The 26,759-nt window shown below is 38.8% G+C and overlaps 3 protein-coding genes and 1 pseudogene across 7 annotated transcripts in view; 2 read left to right on the forward strand and 2 right to left on the reverse strand.

Moving 5' to 3' along the window:
• The window catches only part of LOC108047574 (afadin), a 52,885-nt gene extending 36,705 nt beyond the window's left edge, over positions 1 to 16,180 (reverse strand). For 4 of the 5 annotated variants that reach the window (XM_044457412.1, XM_044457411.1, XM_044457409.1 and 1 more), the window contains exon 1: positions 15,730 to 16,180. The gene's annotated coding sequence lies outside the window, so the exon portion shown is untranslated. The remainder of the gene's footprint in view (positions 1 to 15,729) is intronic. The other variant, XM_044457410.1, reaches the window with a different exon arrangement.
• LOC123037236 lies at positions 14,501 to 18,228 on the forward strand (annotated as a pseudogene).
• Positions 18,229 to 18,856: 628 nt separating this feature from the next.
• On the forward strand, positions 18,857 to 21,208 carry LOC108052519 (major heat shock 70 kDa protein Ba-like). The gene has a single exon (XM_017134922.2). It carries the CDS (start codon positions 19,087 to 19,089, stop codon positions 21,016 to 21,018), a length of 1,932 nt encoding a protein of 643 aa, XP_016990411.2. The 5' UTR covers positions 18,857 to 19,086; the 3' UTR covers positions 21,019 to 21,208.
• A 237-nt stretch (positions 21,209 to 21,445) lies between these two features.
• On the reverse strand, positions 21,446 to 26,178 carry LOC108052517 (arginine/serine-rich protein PNISR). Its single transcript, XM_017134921.2, has 9 exons — positions 25,517 to 26,178; positions 25,119 to 25,455; positions 24,673 to 24,826; positions 24,205 to 24,444; positions 23,892 to 23,994; positions 23,488 to 23,544; positions 22,967 to 23,094; positions 22,393 to 22,621; positions 21,446 to 22,337 (listed from the first exon to the last, which is right to left on the reverse strand). Exons 1-9 carry the CDS (start codon positions 26,055 to 26,057, stop codon positions 21,553 to 21,555), a joined length of 2,574 nt encoding a protein of 857 aa, XP_016990410.2. The 5' UTR covers positions 26,058 to 26,178; the 3' UTR covers positions 21,446 to 21,552.
• Positions 26,179 to 26,759: the final 581 nt, after the last annotated feature.

The raw sequence follows: 26,759 nt of genomic DNA on the forward strand, positions 1-26,759 counted from the left end.
CTATTTTCACAATTTCCGCGAGGGCGTGCGTTGTTAGTAGAAATGTATTTCGAAAGGTTTCTTTAACCCGGGCTTTTAGAGTTATTATCAAGGTGTGGAAGTAGAGAAGTCCTCGCTGCATTCAAACGTGACCAAAAAATAGTTTCGTCAAAGTGCTTGGGTATTTTCGTCGTCCGTTTCCGAAATTGTGTTTCAATGGTTGCCAAGGCATGTACTTGTTTTCAGGGTTGATTGAACAATAAAGGGCAGGGGGATGCGTTGATAAATGAATTTTATTTGGACGAAATTGGATGCGGTTTTTGAATTATTTTTGGTAAGAAGTGCTTATATTTTAACTTACATTGTACTAAATACAAATATTTTACACAATAATTTCGTTAGATCTGTTTTGTGTATAATTATTTCCAAATTTTCTATGTTCTTTTGAAGGTTCAGTATATTCAGGTGTAATGCACTTTTCAGCCATATTTCTTTAAATGGTCTCTTAACATTATGGTTTATTTCTCAATCGTTAATCAACTATTATTACATGTATAATGTAATGCTAAAGCTTGTCAAAATTCTTAACAAGTTAAATGATGGACAAACGGAACAAACAATCCGTTCCAACTGAAAAGCAAACAAAAATATTTAAATTGCTTCCACAAAAAAGTGGGGTGGCGATTCCAACCACGGGAACTGAGACAAGCTCTGTAATTGGTGAGCAACATTATTAAAAAGACATAAAGGTGACATTTGATGTTGTTGTTGTTGTTGCCTTACTGCTGCTTTGGGAAAAGAAATGCGCCGGAAAAGATCGCGAGAGGCGAGATAATAAAACGAATTAAAAACGAGCCGGAAAACCGCAGCCAAATAAAAGTGTCGCTTGGTGGCTAAAAAAGAAACAAACGTAAAGAAGGCTATAAGAGAAGTACCGTAATAAAAGGCGCATAAGCAAAAACAAAGCCCATTGACAGAAGAAGAGGTGAATGTACGAAGACAACAAAATACAATACCCAGATACATTTACATTTACAGATGCAGGAACGGTTGAGGTTGAAATAATAATTTATACATTTTTTATCATTCATATAACTTAATAATTTTTTAATAATAATTTGTAATAAATTTTTATTAATGATAACATACTATACAACAATTCTTCGATTTTCCTTCTGATCTAAATATTTGGTTTCGCTTCTTTATAAATTTATTGAATCTAAACTATTACTTAAGTTTCCAGGAAATTGAAAATATTTTAAAAAGTCTGTTACAGTATGTTTAAATTACCCATTTTGGAAAAGTTGTAAATTTTGTAATGAGATTAATATTGATTAGAACTTCGTAACGATCGTGCCGGCTAATAAATTTGCGATTTCATATTGTTCAATGGATTCATATACCTGAGCCACAAATGATAACAGTAAGGATTTTTAAGAAATTGGAAAGCACTATTCTTATACTACAATATTATATGTTTGTATTATTGCAATGCTATCAATTTAGCCGCATCTGTAAATTTTTAGATATAGATGCAAAGTTTCTGTGAAGCTTTAAACCTCACGAAGTGGGTCTGGGACATGTAAAATTGTTGCTGGCCTAGGCATAACTAAAAGTTTTTTCCCTCTAGCTGTGTTTTTTTTTGTGCAGCTGTTGTCGCTTTGGCACCTGCAGCTCGGCAATAGACTCACCTCACATGACTTACCCCGCCCCGTTGACACCCCCTTTTCAGCATCTAGACTCAATGTTTGCAAAACTTGTTGCCGGTTGCAGTTTCTGTTCAAAGTGTGTGTGGCAGTGTTTCTTTTTTATTTCAATTAATTTTGGGGTCAGTGGGTTTGTAAAACAAACGGAAACAGCCAGAGGCTGCAAAAAAATGTAAATACAGACGATGTGGGGAAATTACTAATCTGCAGTTCCCTGGAGGAAACACTTGATATGGAATCTACACAGAGAAACTAAATTAACTATATTTGGAAATTTTTCTATATTTAAATCCATTTGTTATTTTAAAAATCGTATATTAAAAATTAAATACTCTCATTATATTGTTATGTTGTAGTATTGGAAAATCCCAACAAAATAATTTAAAGAAAATAATCAAGACTATTGGCACTTTTTATGGGCAACTTTCTGCCGAGGGTTTGGATGCCGTATCGAAATAAAACTTTCCCAAGCCCATTGCATGCTGATACATGTAAATTCTCTAATTCGAGTCAAAGTTTCCTTGCGTCAAAAACATATTACCAAATTTTGATTATGATCATTTCACGATGGTAACTAAATTTAGCCATTACACTTCAACTTACTCAAAACAAACCATAAACACTACATACAAAAATATTTGTGTAGTTTGTCTTTCAGTCGATTGCTTTTTGAGAGCCCTTTTTTACCGGTTTCTTTGATCTGCTTTTCTGTGGCTTCCTCTTTTTCTTTTTTGTCTTCGTTAGACACTTTAAGCCAATGACACTTTTAACAGACACAAGTCTGAAATATATAAAAATAAATATATTCTAGGGCATTGTAGAGCATTTAAGAAAAAACCAGAAAGGAAGTTAGGTTAGGCAATATTTTAAATCCTTGCAAATACACCGAAAATTGATTTGTGAATTTGGGCATATAATTTCTGCGAAATAATGTCAATTTCTTGCCTTGATGTAGCGCAAAATAGTTAAAACTTTTGCCCATGCATACATATATAAAAAAAATTGGAAGTCCGTATTACTTTTGAAGTTGTATTAACAATTTGTAAAACGCAATTTAACAGTTCACCATTTCACTAATAGTTTCTGATGAAAGTTATTTATTACATTTTTTGTTCACATATTTTCTATTTGTTACTGTTTAATCAGGTAACTGTTATTGGCAAGATTATTGTTAACCTCTCGTCAAAGACTTTGCAGCACGAAAATAAATATCAAAATAATTTTCCCTGAGAGCGAAAATGAAAACAATAAACCGGCAAATGGCTTCAAAAGGCATATCAACGTGGTTATTGACTCTTTTTTTCTGTGTTGCTGTTTCTGTGTCTGTTATTGTTATTATTTGTTTAACTTTTTTATTTGCGTTCGCCTTTGGGCTTGTTGACCACCAAAATAAGCAGGAAGCGGGTGATGAGTCCAAAGAAGTTAAAAAATACATACACATGTAAAGGTAAAAAAAAAGCAAACAAATCGCCGGTATATGAGTCAAGTATGTTAAAGCTGAATTTCTTTGCTGTTGGGCCACGCTTAATTGGTTAATGGAATTGGGTTGAGCGAAATTTTTAATGAACCCTGAATTGTTGCTAGCCGAACTGTAGTGGGGGATCGCTAGGCCGTGAGTGTAGGTGTATAACAAAGGGAAGAAACTAGAGGAAGTTCCTAGCGAAACTAAAGACGGGGTGACTAATTCTTGAAAGTTTTGAAATCAAACCATGATCTCTAACAATTGTTGAAATTTAAATTTTAAAGTTAAAGTTTAAAGTTTTTTAAAAGTGCATACAATATTGATCATTTTTTATACCCTTGCAGAGGGTATTATAATTTTGGTCAAAAGTGTGCAACGCAGTGAAGGAGACGTCTCCGACCCTATAAAGTATATATATTCTTGATCAGGATCACCTCCTGAGTTGATATAGCCATGTCCGTCTGTCCGTCTGTCCGTCTGTCTGTCCGTCTGTCCGTCTGTCTGTTTCTACGCAAACTAGTCTCTCAGTTTTAAAGCTATCGAATTGAAACTTTGCACACACCCTTCTTTCCTTTGCACGCAGTATATAAGTCGGAACGGCCGGGATCGGCCGACTATATCCTATAGCTGCCATATAACTGATTGATCGGAAATGCCATAACTTTCGTGTTTGTAAAGTTAGGAAGTTGAGATTTTCTATGGGTTTTATATTTGGCCAATCAATCCGACTCACCAAATTTCATAAGGATCGGCCGACTATATCCTATAGCTGCCATATAACTGATTGATCGGAAATGCCATAACTTTCGTGTTTGTAAAGTTAGGAAGTTGAGATTTTCTATGGGTTTTATATTTGGCCAATCAATCCGACCTACCAAATTTCATAAGGATCGGCCGACTATATCCTATAGCTGCCATATAACTGATTGATCGGAAATGCCATAACTTTCGTGTTTGTAAAGTTAGGAAGTTGGGATTTTCTATGGGTTTTATATTTGGCCAATCAATCCGACCTACCAAATTTCATAAGGATCGGCCGACTATATCCTATAGCTGCCATATAACTGATTGATCGGAAATGCCATAACATTCGTGTTTGTAAAGTTAGGAAGTTGGGATTTTTTATGAGTATTAAGAATGCATTATATGAATAATTTTGGAGAATATAATTTACAGAGTATTCTGCAAGGGTATATCAACTTCGGCTCCGCCCGAAGTTAGCTTTCCTTTCTTGTTTATTGTTGAATTATTAGAAAAATATTTTGTGAAATCTTGTTTCAGTGTTATTAGTTGACCTGAATTATGAGTTATTTTATGCATCTTCTATTTATTTCAGTTAGTTCATAAATTTCAAAGCACTTTTGGATTTAAAAGCTAATAATACCCATTTCAAAATATCTCATTTGAGTTTTAATGAAATGCCGAGGCAGTCAAGATAAACTCAAAGATAAGGCAGATCAAAATAAGTCTATAAATATTTATAATCAGTCAATAACCTGTTGCCTGATAAACGAAACCGTTCAAAAGAAGAATAACGTGGGACAAACCAAAACAAATATTTGTCCCAATATGGACAAACTCTATTAATTAAAACACTGCGACTAAGCGGATGCCTCAAGTGAACGCTATAAAAATAAAGCTAAAAACGACGACATCAATATCAATCCTAATAGGTTAAATATAAGAAGAAGCGACAAATAAACCACAACAAGTGAAAGTTGATTAATATCTTCCGTTTATGGTTAAGCGTTTTCTTTTCCACAATTTCTATTGATTTTTTTCGTCTCACATTTTCTGTCTACATGTGTAGATGTTGCAAATATTTATTTCTTGTAATTAGCACAACGAGCACGCAACAAATCTTGAAATGCATGCAAATATAATTTTAATGAAGGGAAGAGGGGGAACATCTCCATATATGTGAATTTTTGCATGCGCGCATAATTAATTTATTTATTGATTAATATTTATGGATTTCGTGTATACGTTTTTTCTTATTCATACTATGGGTAACGAAAGTACTTTGTACTCAGATGTAGGTCATAGTTTTCGAAACTTAACTAGCCAATGTTGCTTTGAATATTAATTTTTAATATTCTAATAAACTATATAAATTACGAAAATATTGATTTTTTAAATTTAAATTCCAACACATACGAAGTACTAACATCACTGAATGTAAAGCTTAAGAATATAGTTTAAATCTGTTTTTCAAATGATCCCTGCTTTTAATAGCTTAAATTCTTAGTTAATGAATATGTATAAATTTAAGAATGCTCATAATTACTTCTTGGCTGAAAAGTTTTCAATTAACTGAAATCGAGTTGATGTATTCTCGATACCTCAAGGAAATTTTATTGAAACTCGTTCAACTTTTTCTAATTTTATGGGTCCCAGGTAGCATCTAGCCTGGACACTTCAGTTAAGTGCATACCCTCGTGGTCTATTGCATATTTTCAAATACGAATCCGGGCACACCCTCCGGCTCGAAAATATATGGGAAATTAACTAATTAAGTATTCTCGGATCATCGTGTGGGGTGCGGCAGCGCAGACCATGGAATATCTGGCATGCATAATTATGATCTAGTATGTGTATATATGTATACATATATGTATATGGTGAATGCAGTTGAAGGAATTTTACCTTACGATGACATCAAAACATTTTTAAATCAAAACCAATTGAAGGAGATATTGCCCAGGTAGATTTTTATTTACCCGAGAAAACCAGTTGTTCTTTTTCGGTGAAATCAATTTTTTAGTACCAACAATAAAAACCAAACCCTATTTGAAATTTCTTTTAAAAACTTATTTTAATCATGATCGGTTTCACCTCTACATATTTGTAAATTTACCTTACCAATAACTGCAAAAAAAATTTCACTAGTTTTGTTCTATATTTCTCAAAAATCTAAATAATTACCCATAGCTTTTATAACATAATAAAGCTTCACTTGGCCGCATTGGGGTTAAAATTTTCTCTGCATAAACTGCTTACGCAACACCGAGCTTAAATATGCAGTAATATAGATTTTATGATTATACAAAATGGCTTGGTCAAATGAAAACAATCAAAAAGAGAAATCATCTCCAGCCTGCGTAATTAAAAAGTGTGAAATGTTGTTGAATGGGAGAAAAGTTTTCTGCCCGCTAGTCAGGTGAGGTCCAAAACCATCCGGTTTTACCTAGTATCGTTCACACTAAGCCACCGCTCATGCAATGGCCATAAGAAACCCAAATATAATTGCAACCGACGGCATAAACAGTTAAGATGACGCACTCGAGCTGTTGACTTGCCGCAAGTGTAGTTATATCTGATGTTGCCATTTTGCATGCTGCTGAGTTGTTGTGACTGCTGGTGCCTAATTAGGCCAGGAAGTAATTAACCGGTTAAAAGACGCGACTGCCTGAGCTTTGTTTAATGCATCTGAAATACACAGTCGCCTACAGTGCGCGTCAAAAGTTGACAGCAGGAATATTATAAAATGAATATTATGTTAACAGGAAAAATAATAAAGATTTCTTTGGAGTATTTACATTCAATTATCTCTATTGATTTTTTGAAACGTACTCTTCTTCCATTTGTATATATATTTATATTTATAAATGTGTATTTTTATTGTTTTATTTTATTTGACTTGCATATAACATTTTATTGAGGGAGAACCTAACATAATTAAAACAAAACACTAAAGCAACCACACTTTGATTTTTATATACTAATTAATCAAATTTAAAAAAAATAATATTGGGATAATATATATAGAATAATAAAGAATGGCCTCTTCTGTCGGAAATGTTGATATTATTAATATTACCTTACGTTACACTGTCTGAGAATTTTCAAACGCACTGTAGAGAGTTATTCCCTAACAAGAAATAAGTCAGCTTTAGGTGCATATTTAATGTGGGAAAATTATGCCGGGGCGGAACTTGTTGGTCGCTTTGAAGTCGTTGATTGCCAGCATCTGAGAAGCAGCTAAAGTAGCAGCAGTTGCGGTTGCTAAATGATCGCGTACTTACTTCTAATGGCAAAAACTGTTTCTGAGCGATACAAAGACATACATATCTCAGGGTGTACTTCTTGGAAATTTAAAACTTTCACTTGGCTGACTGAACAACGCCCATAAAAGATAAACACAATATAAGGGAGAGACAAACATAAACTACGAAAGACACGACTTTAAGAGAGAACGATAAAGACGCGGACAACGGCGACAATTGGCAATATAATTTCAATTAAAGTGGAAAACGTCAAATGTCGTGAAAGGAATAAAAAAGTGAAGAGTGTAATGGTTTAACAATGTTTCCCGACCTTTTATCGTTGAGGTATAAATATTTAAAAAGTATATTCATGATCGAAAGAATGTAATAATATATCACAATGAACAATAAAGGGACTTTATTTTATATATAAAATGATCAATGAATCTACGTTTTCACTGTCTTCCTTAATACAAGTGCCACACAGAAGAGAAGTTTTGCGAGCTGCTAGTACTAGTCTTGTAAATAAAATTAGAGTGTGGGTTTCTAATAAGTAAAAAAAAAAATAAAATTTATCGTTGACTATATGTTCTCAAAAGACACGCTTCTCCACATCTTTTTCGCAGAGTTTCATTCATTGAATACCATATAAACATCAATCCAGTCTGTATTCAATTTCGCCCATAAATAATTCTCATCGATGCAGTTTCAGTTATGAATGCTAAAATCCAGCCAAACCAAATTTCCCAACCGTCTGACAGTTGCCGAGTTTCTTGCGAATCTTAATTAAATGCCATGAGCAATTTGTTTGCCGTTCGCTTGGCAAATCACCAACAGACGCACGCCGTCATGTCACTCATAAATGCAGATATATTGTGGAAGAAAATCGGGACACACGGGGGCACGGGGAAGACATTCCTAATCGCAACCGGTTGGATGTATGGAATGCTGCATGGATTCGCCCGATTGGCATGTTTATTCATTATTCGTTGTCCATTGCGCAGGCGCAGCTGTCAACTTCCAGCGATTGCAATTCACTTATCTGAGTTTGGGCAACTAATGTACGGCCCATTATGATTTTTTCTCTCCACGAACACTCCCTTTTTTTAACTTTTATTCCACATTTTCTTGAAACTTTGACCTTCAATTAACACTAAATTTACTTTTGTGAGCCGTAAATATCGATACGCGCCTTTAAAAATAGATTTAAAGAGAAAAGGTTTATATTTTGGGCACTCGGAAAAATAGGAAAATTAGTTCTAAAATCCATTTTGCTTAATTTGGCCACCATTAAGCTTGTTCATTAATTCCATTCCAGATTTTAATCCTGATAAGCACAGTAAAAGATTAGGTATGTTAATTTCATAAAATAAAGGGTAACATTTTTATATAAAAAATCTGATTTAACAAATTCCAACATGGGTCATGTAAATTTATTAATATTTATATTTTTGCTGATATAACTATTAATAATTTTTCTTCTTTGGTATACAAGTAGTTGACTTCAAATTAGTTGACCAAAATGTTCTCCAAAGTTTTAAGATTTTAACTTTGTCCTTACATATACGATCACATTAAACTTGATTGAAACAGAGGTGTTTAAGTACTGCCATGTTCCACTGGAATGCCCTGGCAAAACATCAAAATTCGTGCCAACTTTCGACTATTACACGAAATGATTCAAGACAAGTTAGGTTGTGAAGACAACTAGACTGTGCATAAATTGCACATCTGCTAATGGCGTCCCATAAAATCTTCTGGCAAGATCTAACATCTTTGTAATTACCGGCAACAGCAAACGAAAAATCAGTAACAAAGGTAGTAGGGCGGTTAATTTGCAGCTGTTAAAACAGGGAAAAGACAAGGCCAAAATGCAGCCGCTAGGTGAAAAACCAAAACAAATAGCTGGTAATCAGCTGTCGCGGCTCAGAGACTCGAAGACAGACAAAATAATTAGTTTCAATGAGGCGGTACTTGAAAAAACAGAGAGTGAAGCATTTTAAAGAAAACTCTAAGATATTCAGACGGACATATACAGACAATCGTAGACACATTAAGGCACCATTATGCATTCATTTGTGTGCGCAATGAGACAGTCGAAGATGTCTGAGAGGCAGAAGGGTCTATTCTGCACAAATGTTAAAGGGAATTCGGCAAATCACCAACAAAAGGCGCTGACAAAACTGAAACATTACCGAATTCCGCATAATCTTGGGCTGCAAAAATTCAACTAGCAGAATGCCTCGACCCAGGAATACCACTGAAGTTACGTTTTTTGATAACTCATCAGTTACATCTACATAATTTTATTTATTTTGTTCAAATAATTTACTTAACTTGTTTAAATTATTTAATTAAATACAAATCCTAATACTAATTAGTTTATTGAATGATATTTTGGAAGCCAAATATTCAAAACTTATGCAAACATAGATTTGATTAATTTATCTAATATTTCTCAAAGTTTTGGATTTATTTAACTTTTTTGTTTTTAAGCATGGCTAGAATCTTGCAAGGGCCTACATTTATAAACACTCATAAATATGATATCCCCAAATAATCCGCTTAAACATTACGTACCCTTCTTCTAAGTTACCCTAAAAAAAGTATCCCTAAAACCGAATACTTTGCCAAACTTGTTGCCAAGCGCATTCCTATGATATTTCTTGGTGTATTTACGTCAGGGGTGGAATTGTATTGCATCAACACTCCACATATATCACACGGCGGTTTCGAGAGCATTCCCATAGAGACAAAAGAAGCGGCTAACAGTCCAGACCAGGTAACAAAATCAAGATCATGCAAAGCAGGTAGCTAGCTAAAGGCAACACACGCACACGTTCAAAATGACTAAGCCTCAAAAAAATATAAAAAAGGATCGAATAATACACAGATAAAAATTGGTATCTACATTTAAGACATTACATTTTAAAAGCCATTGGCAAAGCGTGGTTGTTAATTATCGTTTGCATTAAAATATGGTGAGCATTGGTGTTTAACAATATTTATTTTCTTTTTTTTAAGTACCTCACATAAATAATACAATTTTTTTATGGCCAGTTTTCTTATAATATTAAAATCAATGTTTTATTTACTTTGTATCACATACAAATTTAAAATACTTTTAGTTAGAGCAATCAATACTTTGCATATTATTCCTCTTATATGAGTTTTTAATCTGTTTAAATTGAGTTAATTTTTGACTGTGTATTCACCAGGGGAGAGAGTTGTGCACTGGCGCACAACGTGGTTGGAAAAACAGTTTTTCCCTTACAAGTTATCAATTGACAATTCCTGGGTCAGGGTTCATTCAAGCCGCAAGGGAAAGGTAGAAAAAGTACAGTCATCTCTTGAAGGACTGCCCTTTTGTTGTACCTTTATGTACCTACTCCTGTTTGTCGCACTTCTGTCCATCAATGGCAAGGGCCGCTTGTCAATCAGCGGCGGGTTGGAAAAAAAATTCAGGAGAATGAAACTCCTTCGGCTAGAAAGGAAAGTCAACGAGTTTTCTGGGATGTAGGCAAAATGTTCTCCTTTGTATTCCACCCATGTTTCCATGTCTGGCTTTTATGCGATCGTATATTTGGTTTTTTGGCTTGACTGCTCTGTTAATCCCCATGGCAGTCGGTCCAGAAAATGCAGATTACTATGGCGTACACGTTTACATTAGACCAACTGACAATTGACATGTACTAGGGGAATTTCGAGATGGATAGTCCCTACACTGAAGAACGCCGGAATTACAAATATTTCACTGCACGCAATAAGAAAGCAGGGTGGCAGCATTTATGCTATTGAAACATATATTGCCTTTATTGAAACATACCGATGAATTTGTTTGTGTTATAAGCTCATTACGAAGTAATGATACTCTTAGAAGAACACGATCTTAAAAGTAGTAAAGAAGCCGAATTTTATATAACCTTGCAGTTATTACAAAACAACTACATTTCGATTTCTATGCCTAAATTACTAAAAACAATGAAGCTACAATAAGTGTTTTGACAATGGAAAAAATGCCATATATCAAGTTTTTATACGATAAAAAGAAAATTTGCAGTGTTTTTCATTTTTAAAATTTAATTATGATTATGTTGGTATCTTAGAGATGATTTATGAACACAAAAAATAATTTCTTTAGTTAACTTTCTTAAAAATAAATAAAAACAAATAACATTCAGTTTTCATACTGTAAGGAAAGTGTTTTGACAAAAATTTAAAGTGTTCTTATTTTGTAAAGAGTAGCATGTTAATATTTTGTATGGTAACCTTTGCCAGCGCAAACTTCCTCCAATCGCGATTTCATCGAATATATGAATTTTTCCATTTTCTGCGGATGGCAGTTTTTATAGTGCCAATAAATTCCATACACCAATTGAATACCCTCAACAGATTATCTGAATAGGCAATATGTTGTTTGTCTCTACATCTTGTGAAGTGCAGAAAAGCTTCAAGATTTTTTTTTCTGGTTGACTAACTAGAGTTTATTGTCTTGTGTAATTTTAACCGCGTGTAAAATGTGCGGGAAGATGTGCAACGAGACCCGCAGCTACCGATGGGAAATTTCTATGTCCAATTGTCCAGGGCGGTGATCAGCGGGATATGCGCACTCAAACTGATATAAAAACTTTCTCACATGAAACCGCGCGCATAAAAAATGCAAACAAAGTGGAACAATATTCGCGTAGACACACACACACATTAGCAGTCAAGTCTGATCGGTTTACGACAATAACTCACTCACTCGAAAAAAAAACCAAACAGAAAAAGAGCATACTACAGAAATGGCAGCAAAAAGCACACAAAACAAAAATAAAATCACGGTCAGGCGGCAGAAGAAAACGAGTTTCTTAGCCGATCGAGCGAGTGAGCTATAGCCCACTATTGCGATAGTGAGTGACTGGCGCAGCATTCGATTTGCGAAACGGGTTTGCGCACGTTTAAGCTTTAAAGGGCGGAAATTGGCCTACGGCCCGAACAGTGGGCGTGGCACTGACCCGCACACAACCGGGTAAGTTCTTAGTTTCTTAGTTCAATGACTATTAAATTTATACAAGGATCAATAGTTACAAATGTACTAATTATGAAATAAGATTCGTATTGCTAAAAAAAATCAAGTTACTCAAACACATTTTTGGGCTTTAAAATGGTATAATTTCTTTTCTCTTTACGTTTACAATTATTATATTTATTTATCATTCAATTAAGTAAACTATACAACTATATTTAATATAATGAAATACCACTGAGTAAATTAAAAAATATCCGATCCGCATGACAGGTTTTTATTTTGTTTCTGTTTGCAAGGCTCATTTAGAATATGATATTTATGGTTTCCTATGAATTATTATTAGCAAATCCACACGAGCTTTGTTTATGCATACCATCCAGCTATAGAACGATTAAACAAAAATAACTCGAAAACAGCTGCACGGACAAAAGCTCGGATTTCCAGCTAAAACTCCCCCAAAAAGGCAGAACATAATAAACTACAATTTTGTGCAAAACGAATTCGGCGGGCAGAACCACAAAAGTATCGGTGGAGCGCTGAAAGCAAAAGTAAACAAAAGGCGGAGAAGAGGGCGGTGATCATGCAAACACAAAGCCAAAGCCAAAAATAAACATTTTGCATTTGAGAATCAAGAAACGCAAAAGAGTCCAATTACGCGCCAAGCGGCGATTGAGGAATTGCCAAATAGGCGCAAAAATAAAAGATTGGAGAAGTAAGAGTGCGATAGTGCGGAGATTGTGAGACCATTGGTGCGTTAAATTGCAGCAGGAAACTTAAAATACAGAATAACCAATACACTAACTTGTCTAAAGAGGAGATGTCCATATCCCACAAAAAATATGTTAAGCTGCTTAAATATATTTAGAAATTCTTCTAGCTGGTTTTAATTATTTAAAGTAGTTTGCATTATAAGCAATATTAATTAAAATTCTCAAAGGTAGATGCATATTTTTTCAAAATGTTTCATTCTTTATATCTAGTATATATTTTAAGTTCCCAATATAAACCACGGAATAATTACCTTTTTGCGCCATTATTCTGTAAACTTTTTTAATTGTAATTTTTTTTTCTGTGCATCTAAAATTTTTTAGTGATTGATTAAAGTTGCTATAGTTAAAGGCAAAATAATTGGCAGTGACACCTAACTGTTGACCAACGTATGTACATACATATGTACATACAGAACGCCTTAGAGCTTATCTACTGTTCTGGCTTTTAACTGTTACGTACTTCTGATAATGTTTCTGTTCCTCTTGATGGGTCAATTTTATGTGCCTACCTTAAAACTAACTTGATAACCCCAATCTAGTTTGCTCTAAATATACATGCGTTCACAATACGAATGAAAACAATTATTGTTTTTTTTTTAAGTTTCAAAAACCTTTTTTTTTGTAATAGAATAATAATTTAATTTATTAATATATTAATTTCTTTTTCATTCAAATACATTTTATGATAAGAAACAATACAAATATAATTGTAATAATTATTTCAGTAAATTAACAAAATAATTAACAAGCACATTACCCATGATCAAATTGTTAAGACAATTTTGACAGAGCGCAAATAAAATGTTTAAGATAAAATAATTTAAGTCCTTTTAATCCTTCCTTTTTATTAAAAACAGAAATGTCCTTAAGGACTGAATATCTTTCTAAGCCATACAGGGCATTCGGCTGGTCTTCACTCCTTGATCTACATCAATTTCACTAATTCTTTTATCGGCTGCCCAATATTTTATTTGATTTGGTACGCTGTTTGGATTGAGACTCTATGCTGTGGCGTAATTAGATTATCTTCCACCTGTGTAGCCACACACATATGTATGCTCCTATGGATCTGTGTTCGTGGGCCAGTTTCTCTTTCTTTTTCAGTGTGCATGGGCGTTAGTGGATCGCCGTCCTACATTTGAATTCACCCCGCACTTGTTTTCATTTTTGGTATTTATTCACCTTATTTATTTAGCTTTATGTATTGGCTTAGTGTACTTTCTGGGAAGTGGTAATTTTAATTTTTTCTTCGCCTTCCTTATCAGCTGCTGTCAATGCAATTGCATTGTGTCACTGTTTGTGGGGCAATACAATTTCGGTTTATCTTTTTTCGTCTCTTTTTGGGGCAACATAACCCGCGATAAGGTAATTGGAATTTGGAACGTGCCCATTGATAATATTTCAGGTAACACTGTTTACAACCTCTGCCACTTCCCCGCCAAATCTTACTCATTCAAACTCCGAATAAGTGAAAAATAAACCAAAATAAAATAAACTCATGAGTCATGCGAAAAACAAGAGAAGTACAAAGTTCAGCTGCACAAAATTGCAGTCGCATGCAGTGAGGTGTGCGAAAAAAGGCGAAAATGGAGCTGGGCGAGAATGAGAAACAGAGGAACAGGCTTGTGGAGGTACAGTGAACAATAGCTTTAAAGACAACTTTAATTTCTGAATCCGCGACATGGCCAATCATTAAGAACAACATTTGAACGATTAAAATAAGAATTATTTCTTCCCCTTTAAAAAAAACCTAATTCCAAAAGGGCTTTCCGGCTTTCGCTTCTAGTTATTAAAAAAAACATTATTTATTATTATTTATTAAAACCAAAAAAATCGTTATAAAGCTTTACAAATGCCCTAGTGACTTGTCTACGTTTTCTAAGAAAATTTTTATTTAGCCGATTATACATTTAAACCGATATAAATTATAAAAGAAAAACCATTTATCGTAACAACGAAATCTAAAATAAAAAAATGCGTCTATATTTCAGATATCATAATGTGAAAAAAAAATATCTTTTTATTAATAAAAAGGAAACATAAATTCTAAGTTCTAGTTTGGGGAGCCTCACGGTATTGGGTATCAGTGTTTCTCCAATTGTTGTTGTTCTCTGGCGGTGGGCAAGACAACAACAGTACAATGACCGAAAGTTTGCCATGCAAAAAATGAGAGAGGGAGTGGAAAAACAGAATTGTAAGCCGCAACAAAAAAAATCGTAGTAGAAAAGTAAGCATGTAAGCTTCTACTACTAAAAACCTGTTAGTCAGAGCAGAGTACTAAAAATTCCGATCTTCCAGTGGCTCTCTCCACTGGAGATTTTTCTGCTGCTTGGTTTTATGCGCAGGTTTCTCTTCCTCTCTCTCTGGTCGCAGGTATAACTGTTTGAGCAAGCGGGAGGGAGCACCAAACTCCAGTGGAGACTTCTCGCAAACGAAACAAACGATCAAAATGAACACTCTGATAACGTATGAAGGTGAGCAACAAAATAAAAAATACCACCACAAAAAACAACAACAATAGAAATGTCGACGCACCCTTTTCTTTTTCTTGCAAAGAAAGAAGAGAATAGAGAAGAAGCGCAAAACCACATCCCGCTGGAAGCGTCTCTTTGCCCCTGTTGGGGAGAGTGGGACAGAGAGAGCTTAAAGAGGAGCGGGTGGCGTTGGAGTGTGTGTGTGAGGGAAAACAAAGCAGACGTCGTTGGAATGCCGTTGTTATTTTTGTTGTTGCTAAGCCGGACACGGCAATTGTTGCTTTTGTAGTTCAGAGAGGGTAGCAAAATTCATAAATATCAAGAGAATCAATTTTCTATACCTCTTTCTTTGTCGCCCGTGTAATCCAATTTATCCTGTTTTGTAATCCAGGTGAAAAGCAGAGTGAACAGCTTTTTCTCGTTATTTGCGTATTTTGCACTGCACTTTGGGGCCGCTAATTAAATTAAGCCAGCAATTAAATATTGGTTAACTTTGTCGTTGTGTTGGTAGTTGCTGTTTAACTTGTTGTTGCACATTTCGCGTCGCGGCGGCTGCGCAGTCGGCGTCGAAAGAGAGCCAAGTGCGTAAGGCAATACGAATATTATGGAGAAATCGCCAAATGGGTGAAATAAAAACAAAAAGCACTTTTCACAGGCCGCGATTTCGATGCAAAGCGATCACAACAACACGTCACTTACGATCTCCGCACTTGTTGCAATTTTTCTGGGAAACTCGGCGATCGGAGAGCTCATGAAACGCGAGCGACGCGCGCCTTCAACATTTTTCAGCAGTGTGACCAACACCTTAGAGGTGAAGAAACGGCGATGCCATCAATCGATGTTTTGAAAATATTCGTGACATCGATGTTTGACAGATAATCATCGATAACTCTTGCGCACGTTAACGTTCCACTCCAGTTCTTGCGCACTCTGTTATTTTAATGTTTGCTAATCTGGCGAAATATATAAAGTACAAATTAAGGAAATTAAGAAAAAATTCCAATACCCCGTCTACATTTTTCAGCAGTGTGCTTACATGCCATCAATATTTTCAAAACATTGGTAATATCGATGCTTTGCAGGTAATAGCGTTGATGTCTACGCTAATGGTTGGCTCCCCCACTAATGATGCTCATTTTGGTGTTTCTCTACCTCTAGAAAGTGTTGAGAGAAGAGAGTAGCCTGCGGAGTAAGTCCCCGCTTACTGTGGTGAACTGTTATCTACGGGACCATAGAGTTTTACAATAGCATAGAGTAATAATGTATAGAGGCGTCATTTGCTCTGCCTGCGCTCTCGAGTGACATTTCCAGTGATGCCACCTAGGCGAAACCCGGAAAAAAAGAGAGTTTTTCATTTGTTCGAATCGAACTTGAATCCATGGTGAGTTTCTGCAGCTGTACTGGTTGCTCTCATAGCGGTTTTTTTGGCTTATGGGGAATGCGGCCGAGCGACCGAAATGGCCTTATGAATGTTTACAAATATGTTGTTATTGTTTTCCTTTGATGGGCCTGAATTCAATGTCCACACGGGGCTGAATTCAACGTCCACATGGGACTGAATTCAACGTCCACATTTCAGTTTGCTTTGAATTTGATTTCACTAGAAAGGCAACAAGTGGGACGGAATTAAATTCCTTATGGGAGTAAATTTATATATTTGTAGGAACTAATTTTAACATTGGGCCAGGAATAATTATAATATTTTACATTTGAATAAGAACACCTTAATTAAATTAAATATTAATTTATATGTTCATTTAAATTTTTTTAATTAGTTTTTATACCCTTGCAGAGGGTATTATAATTTTGGTCAGAAGTTTGTAACGCAGTGAAGGAGACGTTTCCGACCCTATAAGGTATATAATTTTGATCAGGATCAACAGGGGAGTCGATATAGTCATGTCCGTCTGTCCGTCTGTCCGTCTGTTTCAATACCGTTTGCGAGCTCAGTTTAAAAGCTAGCGATCTGAAACTTTTACAGACGTCCTTAAATATGTACGTGTACGCAGATTAAGTTTAAAAATCGCCCCGATCGGACGTCTATATCCTATAGCTCCCATAGGAACAATCGGATATACCTTGCAAGAATTGATGATATTTCGCGAGGTGTAAAAACTATTGACATGCAGAGGTACGGGCAGAGCAAATGATACCTCTATATATGTACATAGATTTATAGATTTTTCACCACCCCTAACATGTGCGAACCACAAACAATTGTATCGGGAGTTCTCGCACCAATCCTTAGGAATATGTAAATTACATTTATGTTAGAGCTTTTGCCAAACTAACTTTTTTTTTTTATTATTACCCTGTAAAAGTTCACTTTATATTCTATCGATATTTTTGCAGGACCAAAATCGCCCACACTGGAAAGCCTAAGTGACTTTTACAAACAAGTAATAAAAGGGAACATGAGGGAACCCGCCTGCAGAGAGCCCAGGGTGGAGAATATAGATTTGGCCAGCTGGGGCGAACTTTTATATGCCTCCGATTAAGATATAGCCCTCTCTTTCTTCAACTCCCTGCAGAGTAGCGCAGATGTTAGTACTCGTCTAATGATAACTCTGGAGCGATTGGCCGATAAATTAAAACAGGAGTCAGTCCGTCTGTACAAAATGGACATTCGTGGAGTAAGTGCCCCCAAGAAGTTTGCCGTAGAATCTGCGCCCACCTTCTTCGTACTGCAAGGAGCCCAAAAGCATAATCCACTACGATGCAAGTATGAACTTGGCATATGGAAAATGCTGAGATTCGTCTCCGAAAATTCCAGCCAGGAGCTGAATTACTACAACCGTCAGGGACAACAGAGGCTCCATGCCAGCTTGCCATATGAAGGATTAAATTTAAATTCCGAAAAATTTAAAACAAATTTTTAAATGAAACTGTTGTGTATGGAAATTGTATGGTTTTGCTGTGATATGTAATTGTATAAATTATTATTAATAGAATAATATCATGAAGAAACCAAATGGATAATGTCTTTTATTTGCATTAGTATGTACATATATATTTTAGGATCGTCATAGCAAATGGGATTTGGTTTTATTCTCTGGGATAAAGTCATTAATTTGTATTAAAATTAATCATAAAGGACAACGAAATTGAGATATTTTGACCCAAACCTTCCTATGGCAGCTATAGTCGTTCGATCCGCGGTATAAACTGGGCGAGAAAATATCAAAGACACCGAAATTTAAACTAAGCATATAAAGCAATTAATGCAAATTTTCCAGAACTCAAAACTAAAAAATTTGTTGCGGTAGGTACTGGCTTGACGCGGAGAAATGTCGAGAAATTTCGAGTCCAACAACAAACAAGCACCCTCTCTTAATTTAGCTTGCTCTGCTCTCCCTTGCTCCCATTGCTGCAGCAGCATGCTATCTCTCTCATTTCTCGACGCTTCGAGAGAGTACGACTCGAATGTTCGCGAAGAGAGCGCTGGCGTATAAATAGGGCCGCTCGCCGCTCTTAACGCCAATTTAATTCAAACAAGCAAAGGGAAAACATCGCTAAGCAAAAGTTGAGCAAACCAAAACAAACGCAGCTGATAAAGCTAAACTAAACTGCAACCAATTGCAAATTGAAAGTGAATTAAGTACAAGTATCTACTGAAGCTGTTATTACTGAAAACAAGAACAAGCTGAAAACCCCAAGTTACCATTTACCCATTACCAAGTAAGGAGCAAACACACACAATGCCAGCTATTGGAATCGATTTGGGCACCACGTACTCCTGCGTGGGCGTCTACCAACATGGCAAGGTGGAGATCATTGCCAACGACCAGGGCAACCGCACCACCCCGTCCTACGTGGCCTTCACAGACTCGGAGCGCCTCATCGGCGATCCCGCAAAGAACCAGGTGGCCATGAATCCCAGGAACACGGTTTTCGACGCCAAACGTCTCATCGGGCGCAAGTACGATGACCCTAAAATCGTCGAGGACATGAAGCACTGGCCCTTCAAGGTGGTCAGCGACGGCGGGAAGCCCAAGATCGGTGTGGAGTTCAAGGGCGAGGCCAAGCGGTTCGCCCCCGAGGAAATCAGCTCGATGGTGCTGACCAAGATGAAAGAGACAGCGGAGGCATATCTTGGCGAGAGCATCACGGACGCCGTGATCACAGTCCCTGCCTACTTCAACGACTCCCAGCGCCAGGCCACTAAAGACGCCGGCCACATTGCCGGCCTGAACGTGCTCCGCATCATTAATGAGCCAACGGCCGCGGCACTGGCCTACGGACTGGACAAAAACCTCAAGGGGGAGCGCAACGTACTCATCTTTGACCTGGGCGGTGGCACCTTCGACGTCTCCATCCTGACCATCGACGAGGGATCGCTGTTCGAGGTGCGCTCCACTGCCGGAGACACCCATTTGGGCGGGGAGGATTTTGACAACCGGCTAGTCACCCACCTCGCTGAGGAGTTCAAGCGCAAGTTTAAGAAGGACCTGCGCTCCAACCCGCGCGCCCTACGACGCCTGAGGACGGCGGCCGAGCGAGCCAAGCGCACGCTCTCTTCCAGCACGGAGGCAACCATTGAGATCGACGCCGTGTTCGAAGGCCACGACTTCTACACCAAGGTGAGCCGGGCCAGGTTCGAGGAGCTGTGCGCAGACCTTTTCCGCAACACCCTGCAGCCCGTGGAGAAGGCCCTTAACGACGCCAGAATGGATAAGGGCCAGATCCACGACATCGTGCTGGTAGGCGGATCCACGCGCATTCCCAAGGTGCAGAGCCTGCTTCAGGAGTTCTTCCACGGCAAGAGCCTCAACCTATCCATTAACCCGGACGAGGCGGTAGCCTACGGAGCGGCGGTTCAGGCAGCAATCCTCAGCGGAGATCAGAGCGGCAAGATCCAGGACGTGCTGCTGGTGGACGTGGCACCGCTCTCACTCGGAATAGAGACCGCTGGCGGGGTGATGACCAAGCTAATCGAGCGCAACTGCCGCATCCCGTGCAAGCAGACCAAGACGTTCTCGACGTACTCGGACAACCAGCCTGGAGTCTCCATTCAGGTGTTCGAGGGAGAACGGGCGATGACCAAGGACAACAATGCACTGGGCACCTTTGATCTGTCCGGCATTCCACCAGCGCCAAGAGGCGTGCCCCAGATAGAGGTGACCTTCGACATGGACGCCAATGGAATCCTGAACGTCGCAGCCAAGGAGATGAGCACGGGCAAGGCCAAGAACATCACCATCAAGAACGACAAGGGACGCCTTTCGCAGTCCGAGATTGACCGCATGGTGAACGAGGCTGAGAAGTACGCCGATGAAGACGAGAAACAGCGCCAGCGCATAACCTCTCGAAATGCCCTGGAGAGTTACGTCTTCAACGTTAAGCAGGCGGTGGAGCAGGCAGCCGCTGGCAAACTAGACGAGGCCGACAAGAGCTCTGTCCTAGAAAAGTGCAACGAAATTATCCGGTGGCTGGACAGCAACACCACCGCTGAGAAGGAGGAGTTCGATCACAAACTGGAGGAGCTCACCCGCCACTGTTCCCCAATCATGACAAAGATGCATCAGCAGGCAGCGAGCGCGGGAGCAGCTGGCGGACCAGGTGCCAACTGCAGCCAGCAGGCCGGAGGTTTCGGCAGCTACTCTGGACCCACGGTCGAGGAGGTCGACTAAAGCCAAAGAAATTAATATTTGTTCATTAATAGGTTTATTTATAATTTAATTTATGTTTTTGAGACTGATCAAAATGTTTTTATTTAATGTTATAAATGGAAATCATAGTATTAATAGAAAACCCCAGTCTTAAGTTAGCCAATTTGTTGCATAGCAATATGAGAAATAAATTATTTTTAAATTTAAAAAATCTTGTATTTTAATTAGGATTTCAATATTTTCATAAACTTTTAAATGAAAGAATTGTTTATTTATCGGTGCGATCAAATCAACGACTTAATCGTTATACTTTCACAGAAAGGACCGACTAATTGAAAATAAATAGACTAATGAATAATCGATAGATTATTGGACCATTGGATTTATAAGTCCCTTTTCAAAAGGTAAAACAATATTGCACCCAGTATGAAAATCCAGTTTAGAAAAATTTTCTTTATGAAATTTATTAAGCTGGATTAAAACGGTTTACTGAAAGCATCTTAAACAGGGGAAAAAGATAATTATGCAATATAACAATTAGCTGTGGTCGTAATCTTAGTGGCGCTTGCGCGGATGCGACGCGGAAGAAGTGGATGAGTATGCGTTGGAGCTGGAGTGATGTGTGCTGCGCGACTTGGAGCGGGATCTTGTGCGGTGTCGTTTCCGTCCACTGCTGCTGCTGCCGTGTTCGTAGCTGCGGCTACTGCTTTGTCGCGAGGAGCGGTGGTAGCTGCTACTGCCGCCCTCATCCTCGCCGGAGTGGCTCGAGTCCCCATGTCGTCGCTGCCTTTGGCGATGACCACCACTACTGCTGCCACCACTAAAGTGGCTGCGGCGCTGGCGATGACCCCGATCCCGATCCCGATCCCTTTCTCTGTCGCGATCGCGACGCTCATATTTGCTGCGGCTGCTGCCGTGACTACGGTGTCCATGACGGCCGACTCGCTTGTTGCGACTGCTGGACGTCTTGGATCCGCTGGAACTGCTGCTGCTGTCGTCGCTTTCACTGCTCGAGCTGCTCCCACTACTCGTGCTACTAGAGGAGGAGGTGGACGAGTGCCGACGCTTGCTTTTCGACTTGCGCGACGATTTGTTGGCCTTTTGAAGCGCCTTGTCCGCCGCACTTAGCATGCTGGCTACAGACTCTGGCATCTGTAGCAGATTGGTGGCCGGATTTGGAACGGGCTTCAGCTTTGGGGGACCTGTGCTGCTGGTCATTGTGTTCAGTGGAGCCACAGAGGCAGCTGCCACCACTTGTTGGACGTAGCTCTGCGACTGATGCTTGCCGTCCTTATTGTCGCTGAAGCGAGTGGTGCGCTCTTTCCGGCTGGGTCGTTTGCCTGATTAGAGAAAATTATTAGTTCAGTTTTAATAATACTTATAAGCTCCACAAACCATTGAACTGCAGCAGCTTTTCATGGGTTGGTTGACTGGCCAAATCGCCGGCCGGTTCCGGTTTGGCCAGCGGGCGACGATGCTCGCTAGCACCGGCGTCGGAGCGCTCCAGCTCCCGCTTGCGATGTCGCTGCAGAGTTTGCTCATCTAGCTGCTCTTGTTTGACCACTCGATCTTCAATGTCGTCAATGACTCGCTCGAAGGATCGTTTGCTGCGCCGTATGCGAGCCTTAAAGGAAAGGATATTTCAATACTATAATTTTCAGTACCATAATTCAAAAATTAATGTAAATGATTTATTTTATTATTATTTATTTATTATTTTCTTTAATAAAGAATATTGTTATGTTGATATTTTTATTTATCGTTTGCTGCGCAGTATTAAAAAAATAATTTAATTTACAACGATGGTTACATCAATACACTACGGGTTAAATTCTTTAATTGAATAAAAATAGATTTATCCATTTCGTTTAAGAATATTAAATATTATTAAGAACATAGCTCCAAATTTGCACTCGATTTTTGATTATTTTTAAAAAACTATTTCTCGGATTTTAGTTTCAATACCAACCTTCAACTCCTCCGCGCTTATATGAACGCTTTTGTCGCCATCCTTTCCAGCATCCGCTTGGCGCTCGCCATCTCCGTCATTCTCATCCTCTTCGCTTTCGCTGGAAGAATCGCCATAGGCAGCTAAACCTATAATTCAAATCAGTCAAGTGCTAATTGTTGCTACCAGGCTTTAATGTAGATTGGGCGCAGTTTTTGAAATATTTTGATTTGATTTTCGATATTTTTTTTGTAGAAGTTTTTACGGAAAAGGGTAGGGAAAGGGAAGAGAAATGGCGGAGAAACGAACTAGAAAGACCAAACTGCGCCAAGGGTTTGGAAAACAATTTGGCCTTGGCTTAAAGTTACATTAAGCATAGGAAGTTACAACTTTTCCAGAGGAATATCCAATATTATTCATATTTTTATGTTGTCATAAGGATTCGGGGTATAGAAAGAGAGGATCAAGCATAACTCAGACTACCTCTAAACAAAAATTGTGCAAAGGAAACTTACGTACTAAACTAGAATTTGGTTACTTACCCAAGTTGCCGGTAATGGAGGACAAGGCGCTTTTGCGAATCACTTGGGCTGATGACGCTTTTGATTTACACATACATACATATATATATAGTTATATATTATATATTACGATTAAAAAATTCAGCAAGTGATTTCATTGGTTTGTGTGGTGTTTGATATCAGTTCATTATGGGGATTCAAAGATTAGCAAAGACATAAGATTAAAAGAAGTGGAAACGCGCTCGCCGAAAGTTCGAATGCAATCGCTTGGCCGAAACATCCGGTCATCAAAGCTAGGATCGGATAGCGAGAGTCCGCGATATATCCGCGCCATCTTACGTTCTATAACTACTTACACACACACACACACGCGAACGCTGGAAGAGATCGGTTTGGGGTAAACTTAAATGTAATGCATAATGTACCTTTAGCACGGTGTGCTTTCAAAGTCTCGCCTGCAATGGCTGCAATCTCTTCGTTTGTGGTTTCCAGCAGGATTTCGGTTAGTGTCCGACGAACCACAAGCATCTACAGATGGGTGGTATTGGGTGTTCATAGATTGTTTGCAATTATGGATTTGGATGTGCCGCCGGTAACCAGGGAATGAAACTCTAGTGAAGAGTGAACGAACTGCAGAGCAGCCAATGTCGCCGGAATTCCGCAGTTCCTTCTCCTCTGAGACTCACTCTATTTCATCGCCTGGCTGAGCAAACATCCGGGTCAAATGGTGATGCCTACCAGATCCGCCAGTCTTTCTTCGTAGTTTTTACCATTGACATCGTTTTCAATTGCCGCTGTTACTTGCTCCGCCGCCTCCCGCTTTCCGGTTTCGGTGGGGCCTCGTTGGTCTTCCTCCCGTTCGTCGCTGCTGCTGATATCGCCGTCTTTACTTATTAATTCATTACCTATTTGCTGATCCTTCAATTCTCCAAGCGTCTCCTCCCCAGGCAAGCCAATGGAATCTTCGCTGTCGCTAGCCTGAATTTCAAGGGAATGTTTAATAGACAGTCTGCACTTCTATCTGCAGTCTGCACTACTGTCTGTCTCATTTCAAGTTTGGGTTTTTGTTTCGCCTACAATTTCAGTTTAGTTCTGTCCCGTTTGGGTTATTGTTTAACCAATTGGGGTGAGATGTGTGCAACACTTTCGGCACTTTTCGGTCCGTATTAAGAGTCTGTTAACCCTGCAAGCCCCGACCTTACTTACCACGTTCGCGATGTTCAATAGATTAACAGGTGTTGTTAGTGTTTTGCTTGATACTTGCTTAACATGATTGACCTCATCATCTGTCGTACCAATAGAGGGCTGCTGGCGCTCCAGCTGCCGCTGCTTTTCGCGCTCCATTTTCTCCAGGCCCTCTCTGAAATGTTTAAAAATTCATTATCGATGAAATCTAAGAATCTTTTTAAATTAAATTATTTCAAATTGAAAAATACAGTTGATTTAGGGTTCTCGACTTAATATTCGAAAGAAATACAGGGTAATGTATAAATTTAAAAAAATAAAAAAGCGTGTTTAAATAGAAATAAAACTATGCCCGCTACTCAAAATTGTATTTTGATATCATTTGAATACTATATGAAATTTACATTTTTACTAGCGCCTTTAAGGTCGGCTAGATAGATCACTTCCAGGCAGGTTGGGGCACTCACCTTATCCAAGCTGGCAACATTTTGCGTTTGTTTGCATCGATCTCACTGCTGGCACTGCCACTTCCGCTTTCCTGCTGCGTCTGCGGTGGCTGTTGATGCTGCTGCTGCTGTATGTGTGGTGGTGGGTGATGCGAATGTGGCTGATGTGCTTGTGGATGGTGAGGATGCGTTGGCTGCTGCTGCGGTGCCTGCAACTGCAACTGCAGCTGTTGCTGCGGCTCATTTGGATTGCTGACGTTGAGCTTGAGCAGCGAGGGTATATGCGCCGTGGGATTGCCCGTGGATTTGCCGGGCAGCGTGTGCCAGTTGTTCCATGCCTGCTTACCCAGCGTGGCAGCTGCAAAGGGGGAGCCGGGTACGGTTATCGACCTTGTTAGATAACTCAGATTTCCACTCACCCGCTCCGCTGGAGGCCTCTACGGCCTGGGCAGGGGCCTCGCTGACCGCCATCCATTGGGATTGCGTAACAACTGGAGCCGGCGGTGGAGGTGTGTCTGCGCCATGTCCCCGTTCATGCTCGTCGTCCATGTCCATGTCCGCCTCTCCGTGCTCCTCGAGGATTGGATGGCACGCCCTGACTACACTGGGCAGCGGCATCGGCTGCGTCTGGTTGTGGTACTCCCGCACATTACCGATGATGGGCGGTGGAGGAGCCACGGGCATGGCGACCGGGGAAGCGTCTCGCATGTGGATCCACTGCTGGGCGAGCTGCGCCCAATCGATGCCGGCGCCACCCTGCATGGCGAGCGGAAGACCAGCGGCCACGAGGGGGGTCACCATGCCCTGACCTCCACCCGGGGGCAGGGGAAAGTGTGTGGGTGGCGGCGGGGGTTGTCCCAGGAACTGATTATGGTTGAGCCCGTGGACAAGTCCGTGTCCGTGGACGTGGGCGTGCTTGTTGTAGCCCATGTCGGCGTTGCCATTTCCTCCGGGAAACATCTCTGCCCAGAGCTTGGAATATTTGCTAAGTCTTCCTTGTTTTTTAGGTTTTTTAAACGAGATGAATTTTCCTGGGCTTCTACGCCATTTTCTCGCTCGGCCCGTTTTTTCATTCGCCTCGAAACGCCGACAACGTGTGGCGCACTGTGACATTTTTTAGGGTATTTTTGCAAATACTGTTATTTTTTCAAAATTTATATATATGGTCAGTAGAATTATTAAAAAAAATAAAATACAAAAATATAAATGAAAAAAATGTCATAGTTTTGTTTTATGCAATAACCATGCCACATTTTATGAAAGCTTTGTTAAATACTCCACAGCTTTTATTTAATTCCACTTGTCAATCATATAAAACCCCCATATATGGATATACTCAATTATCTATAAAAACAAAGAAATTAAAAACCTAAGTGATTTTTATTATGCCATAGACCGGATAAGTAGAAGAAAATTAAATTAAGTTACTATAAAAGTAGAAGATTAGGATAGTTCAATGTTAAAATCTTATAAAACTGGGTCAGTATGAAAAGATTTACCCCTCGACTCCCATAGGTGGTATTTATATATATACTTTATAAAGCCAGAAATATATTCTTTACTTTATAAACAACTTTAAACCACTATAATAAAAATGTATTTTTTAATAAACGACCATATTTATTTAAAGTAATATAAGTTGAATAATAATGAAGTTTTGTC

This window comes from Drosophila rhopaloa, unplaced genomic scaffold, assembly GCF_018152115.1.
Source record: "Drosophila rhopaloa isolate 14029-0021.01 unplaced genomic scaffold, ASM1815211v1 contig_155, whole genome shotgun sequence".
NCBI classification, from domain to species: Eukaryota; Metazoa; Arthropoda; class Insecta; order Diptera; family Drosophilidae; genus Drosophila; species Drosophila rhopaloa.

Coding starts and splice junctions, on each gene's coding strand:
- LOC108052519 (XM_017134922.2), top strand. CDS start 19,087: ATGCCAGCTATTGGAATCGATTTGGGCACCACGTACTCCTGCGTGGGC.
- LOC108052517 (XM_017134921.2), bottom strand. CDS start 26,057: ATGTTTCCCGGAGGAAATGGCAACGCCGACATGGGCTACAACAAGCAC. Junction 23,995..24,204: donor AAGAAAGACTGGCGGATCTG/GTAGGCATCACC, acceptor ACCCATCTGTAG/ATGCTTGTGGTTCGTCGGAC. Junction 23,545..23,891: donor GAAAGCACACCGTGCTAAAG/GTACATTATGCA, acceptor GTAAATCAAAAG/CGTCATCAGCCCAAGTGATT.